Below are 16787 nucleotides of genomic sequence, written 5' to 3'. Positions count from 1 at the left end.
GATGAAGCAGGATAATGAAGCAGGATGAAGCAGGATAATGAAGCAGGATGATGAAGCAGGATAATGAAGCAGGATGATGAAGCAGGACCTGGGAGACGCGGTCCTGGACATGTGCACGGCGACGGCGACGCTGACGAGGGAGTGCCGGGGGGGCGCGCCCCCGTCCTCCGCCCTCACCGTCAGCCTGAACTCCTGCGGGGGGCGGTGGGGGGGCAGGGGGCGCGCCAGGGAGATCTGCCCCCCGTCTGCAGACACCACGAACGCCCCCCCAGCGTTACCTGCTGCGACATGGCTTCATTAGAGGGGAGAAATTGAGGGAAGTTGAGGACAAATTTGAGGGAAATTTTGAGGGGAAGTTGAGGGGTAATTGGAGGAAAAATAAAGGGAAATTGAGGGGAAATACAGCAATATGGAGTAGGTCACGGCCCCATGGGGCCCTCACTACACACCCGACACCATGGAGTACGTCACGGCCCCGTTGGCCCCATGGTCCCGGTCGACGGCGGTGACCGTGAGGACGCTGGTGCCCAGGGGCGCGTCCTGGTCGAGGGAGGCGCTGTAGGAGGCGTGCAGGAAGAGCGGCGCGTGGTCGTTGTGGTCCAGGACCCTGACGAGGACGCGGCAGAGGTCCTGCTGCCGGGGCGTGATGCGGTCCTGCACCTGCAGCGTCAGCAGGTGCTCCTTCTGCACCTCCCTGTGGGGGTGAGGGTGCGTCAACGAGATGTGTCATGTGATGAGGGCGTGGTGTGATGAGGGCGTGGTGTGATGAGGCGGTTATGAGGGAGTGATGTGATGAAACAGAAAGTGATGAGCAAAATTTAAACCAAATATTCTCTACCACCTTACCCACTCCTCCCACACCCCCTCTCTACCACCCCACCCACTCCTCCGCGATTTCATCAACAAACAAAACCCATGTCACCCCCAGCACCCACCTGTCAAGGGGCGCGGCGAGCAGGAGGTCCCCAGTGACGGGGTGCAGGGTGAAGAGGCCCTGGGACCTGACGTGCGCGGCGTTGACGATGGCGTAGAGCAGGTGCTGGTCGCGGTCTCGGTCCTCCGCCGCCAGCAGCAGGACCCGCGTGCCCGGCGGGGCGCTCTCCCGCACCTCCACCTTGTACAGGGGCTGCGAGAACCGCGGCCGATGCTCGTTGCGGTCCCCTACAGACACAGAGACCTGCCCGAGGGAGGGGGCGGGGTGAGGGAGGAGCGTGTAGTGGGCTCTCTATGTTAGTCAGTTTCACTAGATCTTTAGTCTACCACTAGTCATCCACTAGTTATCTACTAGTCTCCACTAGTCGTTTATCCACTACTCCACTCCACTACTCTGTGAACGATGAACATCGTTCACTAATATTCATTATTGGATTGATACGATAATTTGTTCTCATATGCATTTTTGTTCATTCTGGCGAAATTATTTTATTACGTCTGGCGAAGCTGCGCCAGTGACATGTGAGTCAGACCTATAGCAGTTGAAACTGTGTAGTACTAGGTCAGGTCTGAGCGGCTGGGCGTCGGGTAGGTCGTGTCCCGCCAGCCCTACAGTGAGGTTCATACCTGAACCCCCTCAGCTCTGTTAACTCTCTGCATTCTTTGCTTTAACGCTTGAGTCGTGGCTGTGCCGTGAGGATTTAGTCTTACCTGCTATCGTTCGCCTATGTGAATTAATGTAACCTTATCTACGTGCATTAATGCTGTGCAATAATGAATAGAATTGAACGTCTCTCATATTAGCTATTTTAGTCGGAATTCATGCTTGCCCTTTACCATGTTTTACTGATTTCAAACAAAGTGATTCAATAAACTATTTTAAGTGTGCTTTGTTGTGATTATATTCCATAGCCACTGAACCGGCTTAACTGACGATGACTAGGAGAGTTGAACGGCATTGTAGGTCAGATGAATGAGCACAGTAGCCTGGAAATTATTCATATAGGCCTATGAATAATTATTCATAGGCCGCTCATAGGCCCGGCTTATGAGCGGTGAGCATTCGATCCTGATTGTGAATTACAGGCCCAACGTTTAGATTGGCTTGTAGTAGCTCTGGCCGGTGACAACTCCACTACTTCAAAACTCCACTAGTCGTTTATAGTTTAAAAAGAACACAGATCTTAGGTCACACGATTGGCCCGAACACTTCCAACTCCCACTTCTCACGCTACGTAGCTCGTAGGTGTGGTGGGGTTGCAGGGGGAGGGTGGAGAAGATGTCCCCCGTTGTTGGGTGCACCCTGAACCAGGCAGACGAGTTACCGGTTCTCAGGTGGTACACGATGGTTCCGTACTCCCCCTCATCCCGGTCCCAGGCGATCACCTGTGTATGCAAACTTAACTTCAACTTCAACCCAAAATTTTGATCAATTACTTCACATCTCCTTCGATTCCAACTCCGACTTCAACATAATATTTAAGTATGCACACGCTTCACGTTCAACCATAAATTAACAAAGGTTTCAACTTATCAAAGGCTTTTAACTTCAACAAATGCGTTACTTCCAACTTAAACTTTTATAGAGACATCTTCAACTTAAGACTCGTTTTGAGCTCGTCTAACCTAGAGTCAAACTCCAACTTCAACTCACCCGAGACACCGGCAGCTGCACAGACGATGTGAGGGCAGCAGCGTTGGGGGTTTCCTTACCCCCACCAGGCGCCCCCTCCCCGTGACGCAGGGGGACGATGAAGCGGTAGACGCTCTCGAGGAACTGGGGTGCGTGGTCGTTCTCGTCGAGCACCTTGACGACGACGAGGGTGGTGGACGAGAGGCTCGTCGAGTTCCTGGACGAGAGGCTCGACGTGTTCCAGGGACCGTCAGAGATGGTCACCTCGAGAACGTGGGTCGCCTGCTGCTCGCGGTCCAGACGACGCTCCGTTGTGCGGATCTCGCCTGTTCAGGAACATAAAGGTTATGGCAGGCGGAATTGAAGAAACGGAGGTGCGGGAAAGGTGCCACCAAGTCTCAACTTTACACTTTAGTGGATATTCCTAGCCGTTGTCTAGCACGTTACATGGCGCCGTAGCCTATGAAGCAATGGCGCCGCTCACTTCAGTAAGTCTTCATGGAGGCTAAGCCCCATCAGTGGATTACCTCCATATTTACCCCGACTCTCCATTCAAGACGTTAAGTGCGACACGAACCACAGGTGGGTTGCAGCGTCTTTTTTCCCGACAAATTCCACAATTTATTTTTTTTAATTGCGTTTGTCGACAAAAAATTATGATGGCAGTACAACCTCTTCAAATTACAAAATGTGCAGAAAAAATGAAAATTCAATTTTTGCACCAGAACATATAAATTTACTAGAATGAATTGAATAATAGGTCTTTTTTGTCCGCGGACTTGGCCATTTTTAGGCCATCTGCCAGCGCTGGAGGGTCCGTGCCGCACATAATATGTGAGCAAACCTAACCGGATTTAACCTAACATCATTGGCTGCAACAAGGTGGGGTAAGTGGGGTAAATGTGGAGGCAGGCTGATGTGTAGCCTCCGTGAAGACTGCGCTGGCTGGAGTAGTAGTGGCTGTGGACATACGGCGCTATGGCTTTAACCCTGTACCGCCTGACATGAGTACCCGGAGCAATATTGTCACTGTCTCTTATACACATCTAGATGTGTATAAGAGACAGGTTAGAGACCGTAGACACAGCCAAACACCAAATCCTCCCAATCCTCCAACCGTCCTCGCTTCAGAAATGCCCGGTATGAAGTTGTTCGTGTCGAACAGCTCCATAACAAGCGACGTCTTTATGGCGACGTGTTGTTCCCTTTTAGTTCCAGCTCGCCAGACCTTTCTTTGTTCCCTATTTATGATGGCCCGTTCCAATGCGTTNTGTAGCCTGGCAACTCACGTGTAGCCTGGCAACTCACGTGTAGCCTGGCAACTCACGTGTAGCCTGGCAACTCACGTGTAGCCTGGCAACTCACGTGTAGCCTGGCAACTCACGTGTAGCCTGGCAACTCACGTGTAGCGTGCTGTAGCGCGGTACGGTACCGGCGTCCTGAGCGCGGACGGTGAGCCAATAGGACGACTTCGTCTCGCGGTCCAGTAGAGCAGACGAGTAGATCTCGCCTGCGGTAGATGAGTGGTATATAGATCTCGCCTGCGGTAGATGAGTGTTATCTCACCCAGAGCCACCCGCCTCTCACTCCACCCGCCTCACCCAAATGGTTGACGTAGAAGGCGTCGAGTCCTTCACTCCCCACCAGCCGGTAGGTAACGGCGCTGTCGAGAGGTGCAATATCAGCGTCGATGGCGGGCACCGCCACCAGCAGCGTGTCCGGCGGCGCATCTTCTGCGATACGAGCCTCCACCACCGCCGCCCCGAACTCCGGACTGTGCTGGTTCTCGTCAACGTCCACAACCTGCAGGAGACGGGGTAATGGGTTGAAGGGCAGCGTCCACAACCTGCAGGAGTTGTGGTAATGGGTTGAAGGGCAGCGTCCACAACCTGCAGGAGTTGGGGTAATGGGTTGAAGGGCAGCGTCCACAACCTGCAGGAGTTGGGGTAATGGGTTGAAGGGCAGCGTCCACAACCTGCAGGAGTTGGGGTAATGGGTTGAAGGGCAGCGTCCACAACCTGCAGGAGTTGGGGTAATGGGTTGAAGGGCAGCGTCCACAACCTGCAGGAGTTGGGGTAATGGGTTGAAGGGCAGCGTCCACAACCTGCAGGAGTTGGGGTAATGGGATAATGGGTTGAAGGAGTCGGGATAACTCATACCACCGCCATCCACGACCCCAACTCATACCACCGCCATCCACGACCCCAACTCATACCACCGCCATCCACGACCCCAACTCATACCACCGCCATCCACGACCCCAACTCATACCACCGCCATCCACGACCCCAACTCATACCACCGCCATCCACGACCCCAACTCATACCACCGCCATCCACGACCCCAACTCATACCACCGCCATCCACGACCCCAACTCATACCACCGCCATCCACGACCCCAACTCATACCACCGCCATCCACGACCCCAACTCATACCACCGCCATCCACGACCCCAACTCATACCACCGCCATCCACGACCCCAACTCATACCACCGCCATCCACGACCCCAACTCATACCACCGCCATCCACGACCCCAACTCATACCACCGCCATCCACGACCCCAACTCATACCACCGCCATCCACGACCCCAACTCATACCACCGCCATCCACGACCCCAACTCATACCACCGCCATCCACGACCCCAACTCATACCACCGCCATCCACGACCCCAACTCATACCACCGCCATCCACGACCCCAACTCATACCACCGCCATCCACGACCCCAACTCATACCACCGCCATCCACGACCCCAACTCATACCACCGCCATCCACGACCCNGTCAGACCCTTAGACCAGTACAGAGAGAGACCCCTCAGACAGACCCCTCCCGCCTACATCACAGAGGCAGGGACCAGCCTCAACATGGCGGAGGGCAGACCCTTAGTCCAGTACAGATAGAGACCCCTCAGACAGACCCCTCCCGCCAACACTTACAGGGGCAGGGACCAGCCTCAACATGGCAGAGGGCAGACCTGTAGACCAACTACCGCTTAGCCATAGACCATCGAGGCAGACCCGAGCCTCTGGGAGCGTTCATGCGTGGGGCGGCGTCGGCCGACACGGACCAATAATTTCGAACACAGGCCCACACACCACACACTACACACCACACACTACAAACCACACATCACACACTACAAACCACACTCCACACACCACACACTACGCATCACACTCCACCATACACTGCAAATCACTCACTAAACACCATACACTCCATACACATCACACCACACCCCACCCTACACACTACACCACACACTACACACCCCACACTACCCACCATGACGGTGGCGGTGTGGACGGCGTCGGTGACGGCGATGGTGAGGCTGTAGGCGTCCGCGGCCTCGTAGACGTGCAGGCGACGTAACGTCCAGACGAGCAGGCGACGTAACGTCCAGACGAGCAGGCGACGTAACGTCCAGATGTGCAGGCGACGTAACGTCCAGACGTGCAGGCGACGTAACGTCCAGACGTGCAGGCGACGTAACGTCCAGACGTGCAGGCGACGTGCGCAGACGCACGAATAACATGCAAATACATGGCAGTAAAGGCTTAACCCACAACTCTGGTAGGAATAGCATTATGAATAAGAGGACGCGTGTGCCGGCATGGCAGTAAAGGCTTAACCCACAACTCTGGTAGGAATAGCATCTGTCTCTTATACACATCTAGATGTGTATAAGAGACAGGGACTAGGGGCCGTAGGAAAGAGGGCTAGGGGCCGTAGACGGGCTACTGTCTGTCTAAATAAAGAGCTAGGGGCCGTAGACGGGCTACTGTCTGTCTAAATAAAGGACTAGGGGCCGTAGGAAAGAGGACTAGGGGCCGTAGACGGGCTACTGTCTGTCTAAATAAAGGACTAGGGGCCGTAGACGGGCTCCTGTCGTCTAAATAAAGAGATAGGGGCCGTACACCGGCTACTGTCTGTCTAAATAAAGAGCTAGGGGCCGTAGACGGGCTACTGTCTGTCTAAATAATGAGCTAGGGGCCGTAGACGGGCTACTGTCTGTCTAAATAAAGAGCTAGATGCCGTAGACGGGCTACTGTCTGTCTCACTAAAGAGCTAGGAGCCGTAGACGGGCTCCTGTCTGTCTAAATAAAGAGCTAGGAGCCGTAGACGGGCTACTGTCTGTCTAAATAAAGAGCTAGGGGCCGTAGACGGGCTACTGTCTGTCCTCACAGCTCGTAGGTGTCACTACCACGCCTCATGTCCGGCGTCAATCTGGCGTCTCATTGCATTAATTATAATTATATTATAAGATTAGATCATATGTAATTGGGACGTAATATTCACTTGACCGGATAGAGATTGATGGAAAAGTACTAGACATGAGTCAGCATCTGGAAGATATCACGTGATAGATCATAAATTCAAGACCTTAGTAGTGGGCGGAAGGCGAAATCTATATAAGGGCTGGGAACCTTAGTAAGAGCCCTCGCAGTAGTTGATAAGCGCTCCGCGATGTAACGAGTCGGTTGAGTTCTCCGACCTTACGGTCAACGCCGTAGCTTATACCTCTTTATCGTAACTCTCATGTTTAACAGCCCCGTATATATCAAAACATGTTATCTAGACAGATGTTTCTTACTTATCCTTATCCTTAGTCACGTATCCTGATCCTCAGGTAACGCTTAATAAATGAGCACGGACACTCACTGTTAGCTCGTAGGTGTGGTGGGGTTGCAGGGGGAGGGTGGAGAAGATGTCCCCCGTTGTTGGGTGCACCCTGAACCATCTCGTCGAGTTCTTGGACGAGAGGCTCGACGTGTTCCAGGGACCGTCAGAGATGGTCACCTCGAGGACGTGGGTCGCCTGCTGCTCGCGGTCCAGGCGACGCTCCGTTGTACGAATCTCGCCTGCTCAGGAACATAATGGCTATGGCAGGCGGGATTGAAGAAGAGGTGCGGGCTAAGGTCTTCACACTTTCGTGAATAACACACACTTTACACTTTAGTGAATATTCCTGGCCATTGTCTAGCACGACATAGGACGCCGTAGCCTATGAAGCCATGGCACCGTAAGTCCGCAGCCACTACTCACTTCAGTAAGTCTTCATGGAGGCTACACCTATGCACCAATGGATTACCTCCACACTTACCCCGACTCTCCACTCAAGACGTTAAGAAAGAAACGAACCACAGGTGGGTTGCAGCGTCTTTTTTCCCGACAAATTCCACAATTTAGTTTTTTTTCAATTGTGTTTGTCGATAAAAATTTATGATGGCAGTTCTACTTCTTTAAATTTAAAAATGTACAGAAAAGAAATAAAAATTCAATTTTTGCACCAGAACCTACAAATATACTAGTACTTATTGAATAAAAGGTCTTTTTTGTCCGCGGACTTGGTCGTTTTTAGGCCATCTGCCAGCGCTGGTGGGTCCGTGCCGCACATAATGTGTTAAACAAACCTCGCCGAGCCTAACCTAACCTCATTGGCGGCAACAAGGTAGGGAGGTGGGTAAGTGACGCTGGAGCGGTCACTGGCTGCAGCAAGGGGGGGTAAGTGGGGTAAATGTGGAGGCAGGCTGATGTGTAGTCTACATGAAGACTATACTGGCTAAAGCAGCAGTACGTGTCTGCCGACATGCCGACATACGGCGCTATGGCTTTAACCCTCTACCGCCTGACACGAGTAACCGGAGCAATATTGTCACGCGCCTTCTTCCCAAAAAGGATAGGTTCTAGTGGGCGCAAAATGACTTGCATTGATGGTTGCCGCCACGTACGACAACTTTAAAATGTTCTCTGTTGCATACAAACGTCCTCAGGTTGCTACACTTAATAGTTTACGTATAATTTAAGTTTAAAGTTATGTTCCCGGAGAGTGACATACTGACATATTACGGTAGAGGGTTAAGCCGTCGCGGAACTGGCGTGGCTTGTGGTGTTTCTAGCGCGCTCTGCAGGTCTGCGACTTCATATCTCTGAAGCTAAGCGCTTCTGTGTATGTTCAAGTTAGTATAATTGCTAGTTTATGAGTTAAATTTGTGGCCAACGTCTGCGTTCCTAAGAAGTCTAGAGGAATTATACGATGGCTGCACAGTTTGACAATAGCTTAACATTCTGACGAAAGCTTTTCATGTGCATATAAATGAGTCGTAGAGTCGAAATAAATACACTCTTTCTCCTTGTAGCGCTGATAAGCCCTTCTACAATCCAAACTGGGTTAGAATGATGCACACAAGGGCAAATAGTGCATGGGTATTTGGACAACAACGTCTCATTTGAGTGTGTGTAGCCCCCCTGACCGGTGTGGGGGTGCAGGGAGAACAGGGACTGCGGGTTGCCCCCGGTCAGGGTGAAGACTGTCTCTTATACACATCTATGAAGCAGGATGATGANTGTAGCCTGGCAACTCACGTGTAGCCTGGCAACTCACGTGTAGCCTGGCAACTCACGTGTAGCCTGGCAACTCACGTGTAGCCTGGCAACTCACGTGTAGCCTGGCAACTCACGTGTAGCCTGGCAACTCACGTGTAGCCTGGCAACTCACGTGTAGCCTGGCAACTCACGTGTAGCCTGGCAACTCACGTGTAGCCTGGCAACTCACGTGTAGCCTGGCAACTCACGTGTAGCCTGGCAACTCACGTGTAGCCTGGCAACTCACGTGTAGCCTGGCAACTCACGTGTAGCCTGGCAACTCACGTGTAGCCTGGCAACTCACGTGTAGCCTGGCAACTCACGTGTAGCCTGGCAACTCACGTGTAGCCTGGCAACTCACGTGTAGCGTGCTGTAGCGCGGTACGGTACCGGCGTCCTGAGCGCGGACGGTGAGCCAATAAGACGACTTCGTCTCGCGGTCCAGTAGAGCAGACGAGTAGATCTCGCCTGCGGTAGATGAGTGCTATATAGATCTCGCCTACGGTAGATTAAAGTTATATAGATCTCGCCTATGGTTGAGTAGAATTTTATCAGTTGTATAATAGTATTATAGCATGTTGTTTGGTTCTATTTCACTGCTTAATACTATTGATTGGAATATAAATGATTAGATTATTGATTAGTGATATTAATGATTAGTATATATTAATGTATTATTTCGAGTGAAGCAATTAACACGAGAGTTCAGTAGTTGCAGACATCGACGATGTAGTTCTTAACAGGATATACTTTGCAATTGTTGTCCCAATGGAAAATACAACGTCAGAACAGGACTGAAGAACTGAATCTAATACATTCCTATGAAATGAATATGTTGGGATGTTAAGAGTATCATCACATTCATTTACAAGGCTTCCTCACATATGAAGACATGAAAGAAAGAATGACACATGATGGTCCATTTATTGTCGCGGGTGTTGACCAAATGCCTATAATATAATTCCTACCATATAATTCCTATAATATAATTCATGAAAACGGCCAGCCTCTCTTAGGGCCGCCACTCTCACCCAGAGCCACCCGCCTCACCCAAGTGGTTGACGTAGAAGGCGTCGAGTCCTTCACTCCCCACCAGCCGGTAAGTAACGGCGCTGTCGAGAGGTGCAACATCAGTCCAAACCACACCACCGTCAGCCCCGCTGCCACTCACGACGACGAGGAGACGTGTGACGGCTGACAGAGGCGGACTGCCGTCGTCAGAGGCCCTGACGGAGACGTTGTAGACGCGACGTCCTTCGTAGTCCAGCGGCGCGTCGAGACGAAGGGCCCCCGTCTCCTGGTCCAGGGAGAACGTGCCCTCGTGCGGGCCCTCCCACGTGTACCTGAGGGCACACGTTGAAAATTTACGGGCCTTAGTTGAATGGTTTGGGCCAATGATTTGGGGTAAATTTAAATGCTGAGTAAATAATTGTTTAAATGATGGGTAACGCGCAGAGCTTTTATAAAGCTGCACTACCAGAAAGTTTATAACCTAGCCAAATGTAGCCCGTACATATAGCTGGACCCAATGAGCGCGTTAAGTCTGTTACAAATATCGTCTTCATTGATAAATATGCCCGTGCCATTAAGCGACCATCCATAACCTCCAAGAAATGTCGTATTACCTTCTAAAAGGGTTATAAGCCCCAGTTTCGGTGGAAGTGTTGCCTTCTAAAAGAGTTTTAAGCCCCAGTTTCGGAACCTAATTTCAATAAATTCAAGACAATTGCCTGCAAGTTGCATTCGGCACAAGACAGTACGCTTTTGAATTGTATCACTTTAATCATCTCTTATTGTGTTTATCGAACATCTTTGGCTTCCCTCTCTGCCAGTGCGATATCCTATATCGATTCTTATACATTCTGTATTCTATTCTAATCTAATGTTTCCATGGCAGTCGAGTCAGAAGGAGCAAAAACTACATTTTTACATCGTAACGAGCCAGAGTTCATTCCAAGTTGCAAGCTGTGCAAGACACGCTCTAATATTGCCATGAACAACGGAAGCTTTGACTATCACGTAAATATCAGATAGCAAAAGGCAGGCTTTCAGTTAATAAATATCAACCCTGAGCAAATAAATAAATCGGTAGAATTCGTGGTTATAAAATTAAAGTAACGGTACATTGATTTGGATTAACAGCAGATGTTTAGTTGAGGGAAACGAACAATCGTGACCTTAGTTATGAAGTAATGGCCAGCTTAAAATTACAGGACGTTGATCTCACCTGAGGTTAGTGGAGTCCGCATCCCTCGCAGTGATGAGCGTCACCAAGGAACCAACAGGCAAGTCTTCAGGAACTCTGACCTCAGCAGCGCCTTTCTCGGAGAACTCAGGAGGGCAGTCGTTTATGTTGACGATTTCCACTGTAACGTACGTGTGCGTGGACCTTGACCCGCCGTCCTGAGCAACTATGCGAAGTTCGTACGAGTTTTGTCGCTCATAATCTAAATCCTGAGCCACCGTCAGCAGCCCCGTCTCGGAATGCAACACGAAGTCTTGGGTGTCCGTAGCGAGTGAGTATCTAACAAGTCCAAACGCGCCCGAGTCTGGATCATGAGCCAAAAGCTGGCGAACGCCGGTGCCGATAGCCACACTTTCAGGCAGGAAAAATCGGTACGATGACTTATCGAATTCAGGATCGTTGTCGTTCTCGTCAACTAAAGTGATGAATACAGACTGAGATGCGGAACGTCTCGGGTATCCCTGATCGTAAGCTGTCACATTGAGCGTGTAACTCGGTTCGCGTTCACGGTCCAGGTGACCCACAACTGTAATTTCTCCTGACGCGGCGCCGATTTGAAATACAGATTCGACGTTACCACCACTGATGGCGTAAACGATGTCCCCGTCATAGCCAAAGTCAGGATCACGGGCTTGAATCTTCAGCACCACAGTTCCTAGTTCACTGTTTTCACGTATCCTCACCTCAGACGGCACTTCTGAAATGTGAGGTGTATGGAAATTCGTGGTCAATGGTGGACTCAAAGACGGCTTTCGTTCGTCGATCACTGCGTTGCTTGCAGTAGATTTAGCGAGCTGAAATTGCAGCTGTTTGAAAAGTCCCGCCTCCTTGCACTTGAGCGACACCCATTTGTTGGATGAAGTGTGGGAAACGTGAGGTTCGAAATGTAAACTGATAGTTAGGATGTCTGAGAAGTGCTGGCCATCGGTGGCAGTAACGTTCAATAACCTTCTTGACGACACGACGTCGTGCAGATCAGAAGCCAAGCTTAAGACGCCAGTGTGGGGCTCGAGGTTGAACAGCCTGTCATTGTTGCCGCCTACGATGCGGTAGCTGATGATGTTGCCCGAGTCGAAGTCAACCGCCGTTGCGTTCATTATTTCTGTTCCGATGGGAGTCGATCTAGCGATGGAGCCAGAGCAGTCGACTTGCTCAAACTGAGGCCGATTGTCATTGACGTCGACGACTTTGACAGTTATGATCTTCTCGGTTTGTCTCCGGTAAGGTTCGCCCCAGTCAGAGGCCCTAACTACTAGCCGCCACGATCGCCTCTCAGTTTCGTAATCGAGAGGGCGAGTGGTGCGCAGTTCTCCCGAAAAACTGTCGATGGTGAAGGGTACGTCATCCTCATTAGCTAGGGAATAAGACAAGAGGGCATTCTTCCCAGAATCATAATCTTGGGCGCGAACGTAGATCACAAAACTCGACTTTTGTTGGTTTTCGTCGACGAAGACGACATCCTGGGGAGCGACAATCATTGGCGAGTTATCGTTGGCATCTTGAATCCTCACGACGACCCTTGTGGAGGCTTGCTGATGCTGCCGCAAGGGAGCAGCAGTTGAGGCATCTATCGTTAGTGAATAAGTGTCACGCGTCTCAGCATCAAGAAACATGGCGGTGGTGAGGGTTCCCGTTGTCGTATCGAGCTCAAATTCCCCGCCTTCGTTGCCAGCTGAAATGGAAAAAGTCACGCGGGATTGGGATCCCGGGACCCAGGGGCTCACTTGCACCACTTGACTGCCCGGAGGCGCAGATTCGCTCACGTTTACGTAAAACACTTCCTCCTTGAAAATAGCTTCCTGTTGAACAAGAGCAGGAGGTTCTATGCTGAAGAGCTTGTAACTAAATCGCGGCCGAGTACCTCTGTCCACCGCTTTGAGTGTTAGGTTGTACCCGTACGGCGCATCCCTCCACCTGATTGGATGTAAAGTTCCTAAACTAAATTCCTGAGCCGAAGATCCTGGCTGAATTCGAAATACTTTTTCTGGATCGCCGTCATTGATCTCCAAAGAGTGAATCTCACCACTAGGTCCTTTATCGTTGTCGATCACGTTAACGATGGCATGGACCACGAGATACCCACTGGTGACACTTTCCGCCAGACGAATGATTTCAATTTGAGGTGGGTACAAGTTGACGTCTACAACATTTACTACTAGGGTGGCCTCTGAAGGAAACAAAGCGGCTGGGCTGTTATACCCACGGTCTTTGGCAACGACTTCGAGTCTGTGAAGAGACTTCTGGAGATAGTGCAAGGGTTTGGTCAGTGACACGACACCTGTCGTTGGATGAATTGAGAACTGGGTTGTGGGTTGGCTGAAACTGTAGTAAACCTCGCCATTGAGTCCTTCGTCAGGGTCTTCAGCTTTTACCCGTGCGATAGAGGAATAAAGCGCAGTATCTTCACTCACTGTCACTCGGTATTCGCTCTCCAAAAAGAACGGTGACAGATCATTGGCATCTATAATTTTGATCAAAACTCTGGTCTCAGCTCCAGGAATTTCGGTTTCTGTTCCATCTGAACTGCGCAGGAGAGCTTGAACTTTGAGCTGGAACTGACTCCTGCTCTCCCTGTTCAAGTTTCTACTATTGCCCGTCCTGACGTAGACTTCCAGAAAACAGAAATTCCCGACGGTTTTTGGGGAGGCACGAAAGAAGTTGTGGTTGTCACCGTCAACTATTCTGTATTTTATAGAATAGTTTGGGTTAGGAAGGAACACCCCCATCATCTCGTGACTGACCACAAGGGTGTTACCGACAGCGTTCTCGTGGACGCTGGCGTTGTACAAGGCAGCAGTGAACCGTATGTTATTTTGGAAGGCAGTCGAGTAACAAAAAAGTTTGAAGAAAACCATAAATTTGAAGATGAGTGAAAATTGGAAGCTTCCATTAGAAATTGGAAGCATTTTCTTCACTCTGCCAGGGGTTGGCAATGTCATCTTGCCGGTAGCTGGTGCAGGTCTAGCGTCGTCACCATGATCCTTCACCTGCGGGGGAAAAATTACAGCATTATAATAACGTGTATCAATAATTAACTTTCAGAACAAGGATAAGAAGGAGGGAAATTAACAAAATAGGAATTTTTTCGGGTATTTTCCAACCAGTAATTGGGAGCCTGCTGGGCTTGTACCAAAACCTTCACACTTATCCTAAAAACGAGTTTATTTTCCCCCTTTTCATCTTGACTCCTCCTCTTGCCTACAATCCAAACCCATCCCCTCCCCATTCCCCCCATTGCATCCAAATGCTGACCGTATAGCTGACACAGTAAAATCCCTACCCTCCCTCGGGGTGAGAGCGGCGTTGTTCACCCCGATCAACCCCACCCCGAAGTGATGTTCTTGCTGTTCCTCCATCGGAACTTGCGGAAGAACATCAATTGAANGGCGGCGGTCGCCCGTGAGGCGGGCGCTGCAGCAGCAGGTGACGACGTCGTGGTCTCCTGACGCACGCAGGGCTGTCTCTTATACACATCTAGATGTGTATAAGAGACACAGTAAAGGCTTAACCCGCAACTCTGGTAGGAATAGCATTATAAATAAGAGGACGCGTGTGCCGGCATGGCAGTAAAGGCTTAACCCGCAACTCTGGTAAGAATAGCATTACGAATAAGAGGACGCGTGTGCCGGCATGACAGTAAAGGCTTAACCCACAACTCATTAGAGGTAACGACAGCTGTCGGCTGCCCGTCAAACTTTAACTTAGGTAGGAATAGCATTATGAATTGCAACTCCAACTCAGGCGTCGGAGTTACGACGGCCGTTGACACGTCAATTAAAACTACGTGCGGTATACAGGGCGCTGTGTGTGGTATACAGGGCGCTGTGTGTGGTACGAATAAGAGGACGCGTGTGCCGGCATGACAGTAAAGGGTTAACCCACAACTCTGGTAGGAATAGCATTATGGATAAGAGGACGCGTNTACTGCTGATCTACTGCTGCTCTACTGCTGATTTACTTCTGATCTACTGTTTATCTACTGCTGATCTACTGCTGATCTACTGCTGCTCTACTGCTGATTTACTTCTGATCTACTGTTTATCTACTGCTGATCTACTGCTGATCTACTGCTGCTCTACTGCTGATTTACTTCTGATCTACTGTTTATCTACTGCTGATCTACTGCTGATCTACTGCTGCTCTACTGCTGATTTACTTCTGATCTACTGTTTATCTACTGCTGATCTACTGCTGATCTACTGCTGCTCTACTGCTGATTTACTTCTGATCTACTGTTTATCTACTGCTGATCTACTGCTGATCTACTGCTGCTCTACTGCTGATTTACTTCTGATCTACTGTTTATCTACTGCTGATCTACTGCTGATCTACTGCTGCTCTACTGCTGATTTACTTCTGATCTACTGTTTATCTACTGCTGATCTACTGCTGATCTACTGCTGCTCTACTGCTGATTTACTTCTGATCTACTGTTTATCTACTGCTGATCTACTGCTGATCTACTGCTGCTCTACTGCTGATTTACTTCTGATCTACTGTTTATCTACTGCTGATCTACTGCTGATCTACTGCTGCTCTACTGCTGATTTACTTCTGATCTACTGTTTATCTACTGCTGATCTACTGCTGATCTACTGCTGCTCTACTGCTGATTTACTTCTGATCTACTGTTTATCTACTGCTGATCTACTGCTGATCTACTGCTGCTCTACTGCTGATTTACTTCTGATCTACTGTTTATCTACTGCTGATCTACTGCTGATCTACTGCTGCTCTACTGCTGATTTACTTCTGATCTACTGTTTATCTACTGCTGATCTACTGCTGATCTACTGCTGCTCTACTGCTGATTTACTTCTGATCTACTGTTTATCTACTGCTGATCTACTGCTGATCTACTGCTGCTCTACTGCTGATTTACTTCTGATCTACTGTTTATCTACTGCTGATCTACTGCTGATCTACTGCTGCTCTACTGCTGATTTACTTCTGATCTACTGTTTATCTACTGCTGATCTACTGCTGATCTACTGCTGCTCTACTGCTGATTTACTTCTGATCTACTGTTTATCTACTGCTGATCTACTGCTGATCTACTGCTGCTCTACTGCTGATTTACTTCTGATCTACTGTTTATCTACTGCTGATCTACTGCTGATCTACTGCTGCTCTACTGCTGATTTACTTCTGATCTACTGTTTATCTACTGCTGATCTACTGCTGATCTACTGCCGATCTACTGCTGATCTACTGCTGTTAATCTACTGCTGATCTACTGTTAATCTACTGCATGTCTCGTAGCCACATCTACGACGCGCAGGTCTCGTATGTTCTCAGTGCATCATACAAATAACAAATTTGTTGACATGAGCGAAAGTTTTCTAATTGCAGAGAAAGCTGAACTACACATTCAACACAGACCACACAGTCAACACAGACCACACAGTCACGCTGGACAGCAGGGCAGAGAAAGCGCAATTACACATACCATACAATATACATCCTTGTGCGCCATATCATACAAGTAGCCTAGTGCTGTGTTACAGTTTGTATGTGTGATTATACATACACAGTTACTTCTGTGTGATATACAAGACCTCGGTACGTCACTTGTGTGTGACATACAAGACCTCGG

At 49.8% G+C, this 16787-nt stretch overlaps 1 protein-coding gene across 1 annotated transcript in view; it reads right to left on the bottom strand.

The window, feature by feature from the left end:
• The window catches only part of LOC108669694 (fat-like cadherin-related tumor suppressor homolog), a 53456-nt gene extending 39282 nt beyond the window's left edge, over positions 1-14174 (bottom strand). The window contains 9 exon segments of the mRNA XM_047881840.1: positions 89-278; positions 450-694; positions 936-1225; positions 2164-2319; positions 2588-2892; positions 3951-4076; positions 4168-4369; positions 10118-10289; positions 11174-14174. Coding sequence (XP_047737796.1) covers positions 89-278; positions 450-694; positions 936-1225; positions 2164-2319; positions 2588-2892; positions 3951-4076; positions 4168-4369; positions 10118-10289; positions 11174-14130 — 4643 coding nt within the window. The 5' untranslated portion in view covers positions 14131-14174.
• Between the last annotated feature and the right edge of the window lie 2613 nt (positions 14175-16787).

The sequence above is a fragment of the Hyalella azteca genome, unplaced genomic scaffold (genome assembly GCF_000764305.2).
Source record: "Hyalella azteca isolate HAZT.00-mixed unplaced genomic scaffold, Hazt_2.0.2 contig8946, whole genome shotgun sequence".
In the NCBI taxonomy this organism is placed as follows: domain Eukaryota; kingdom Metazoa; phylum Arthropoda; class Malacostraca; order Amphipoda; family Hyalellidae; genus Hyalella; species Hyalella azteca.
The sequence above is the reverse complement of the archived record's forward strand: the minus strand, read 5'-3'. Positions and strand labels throughout refer to the sequence as shown.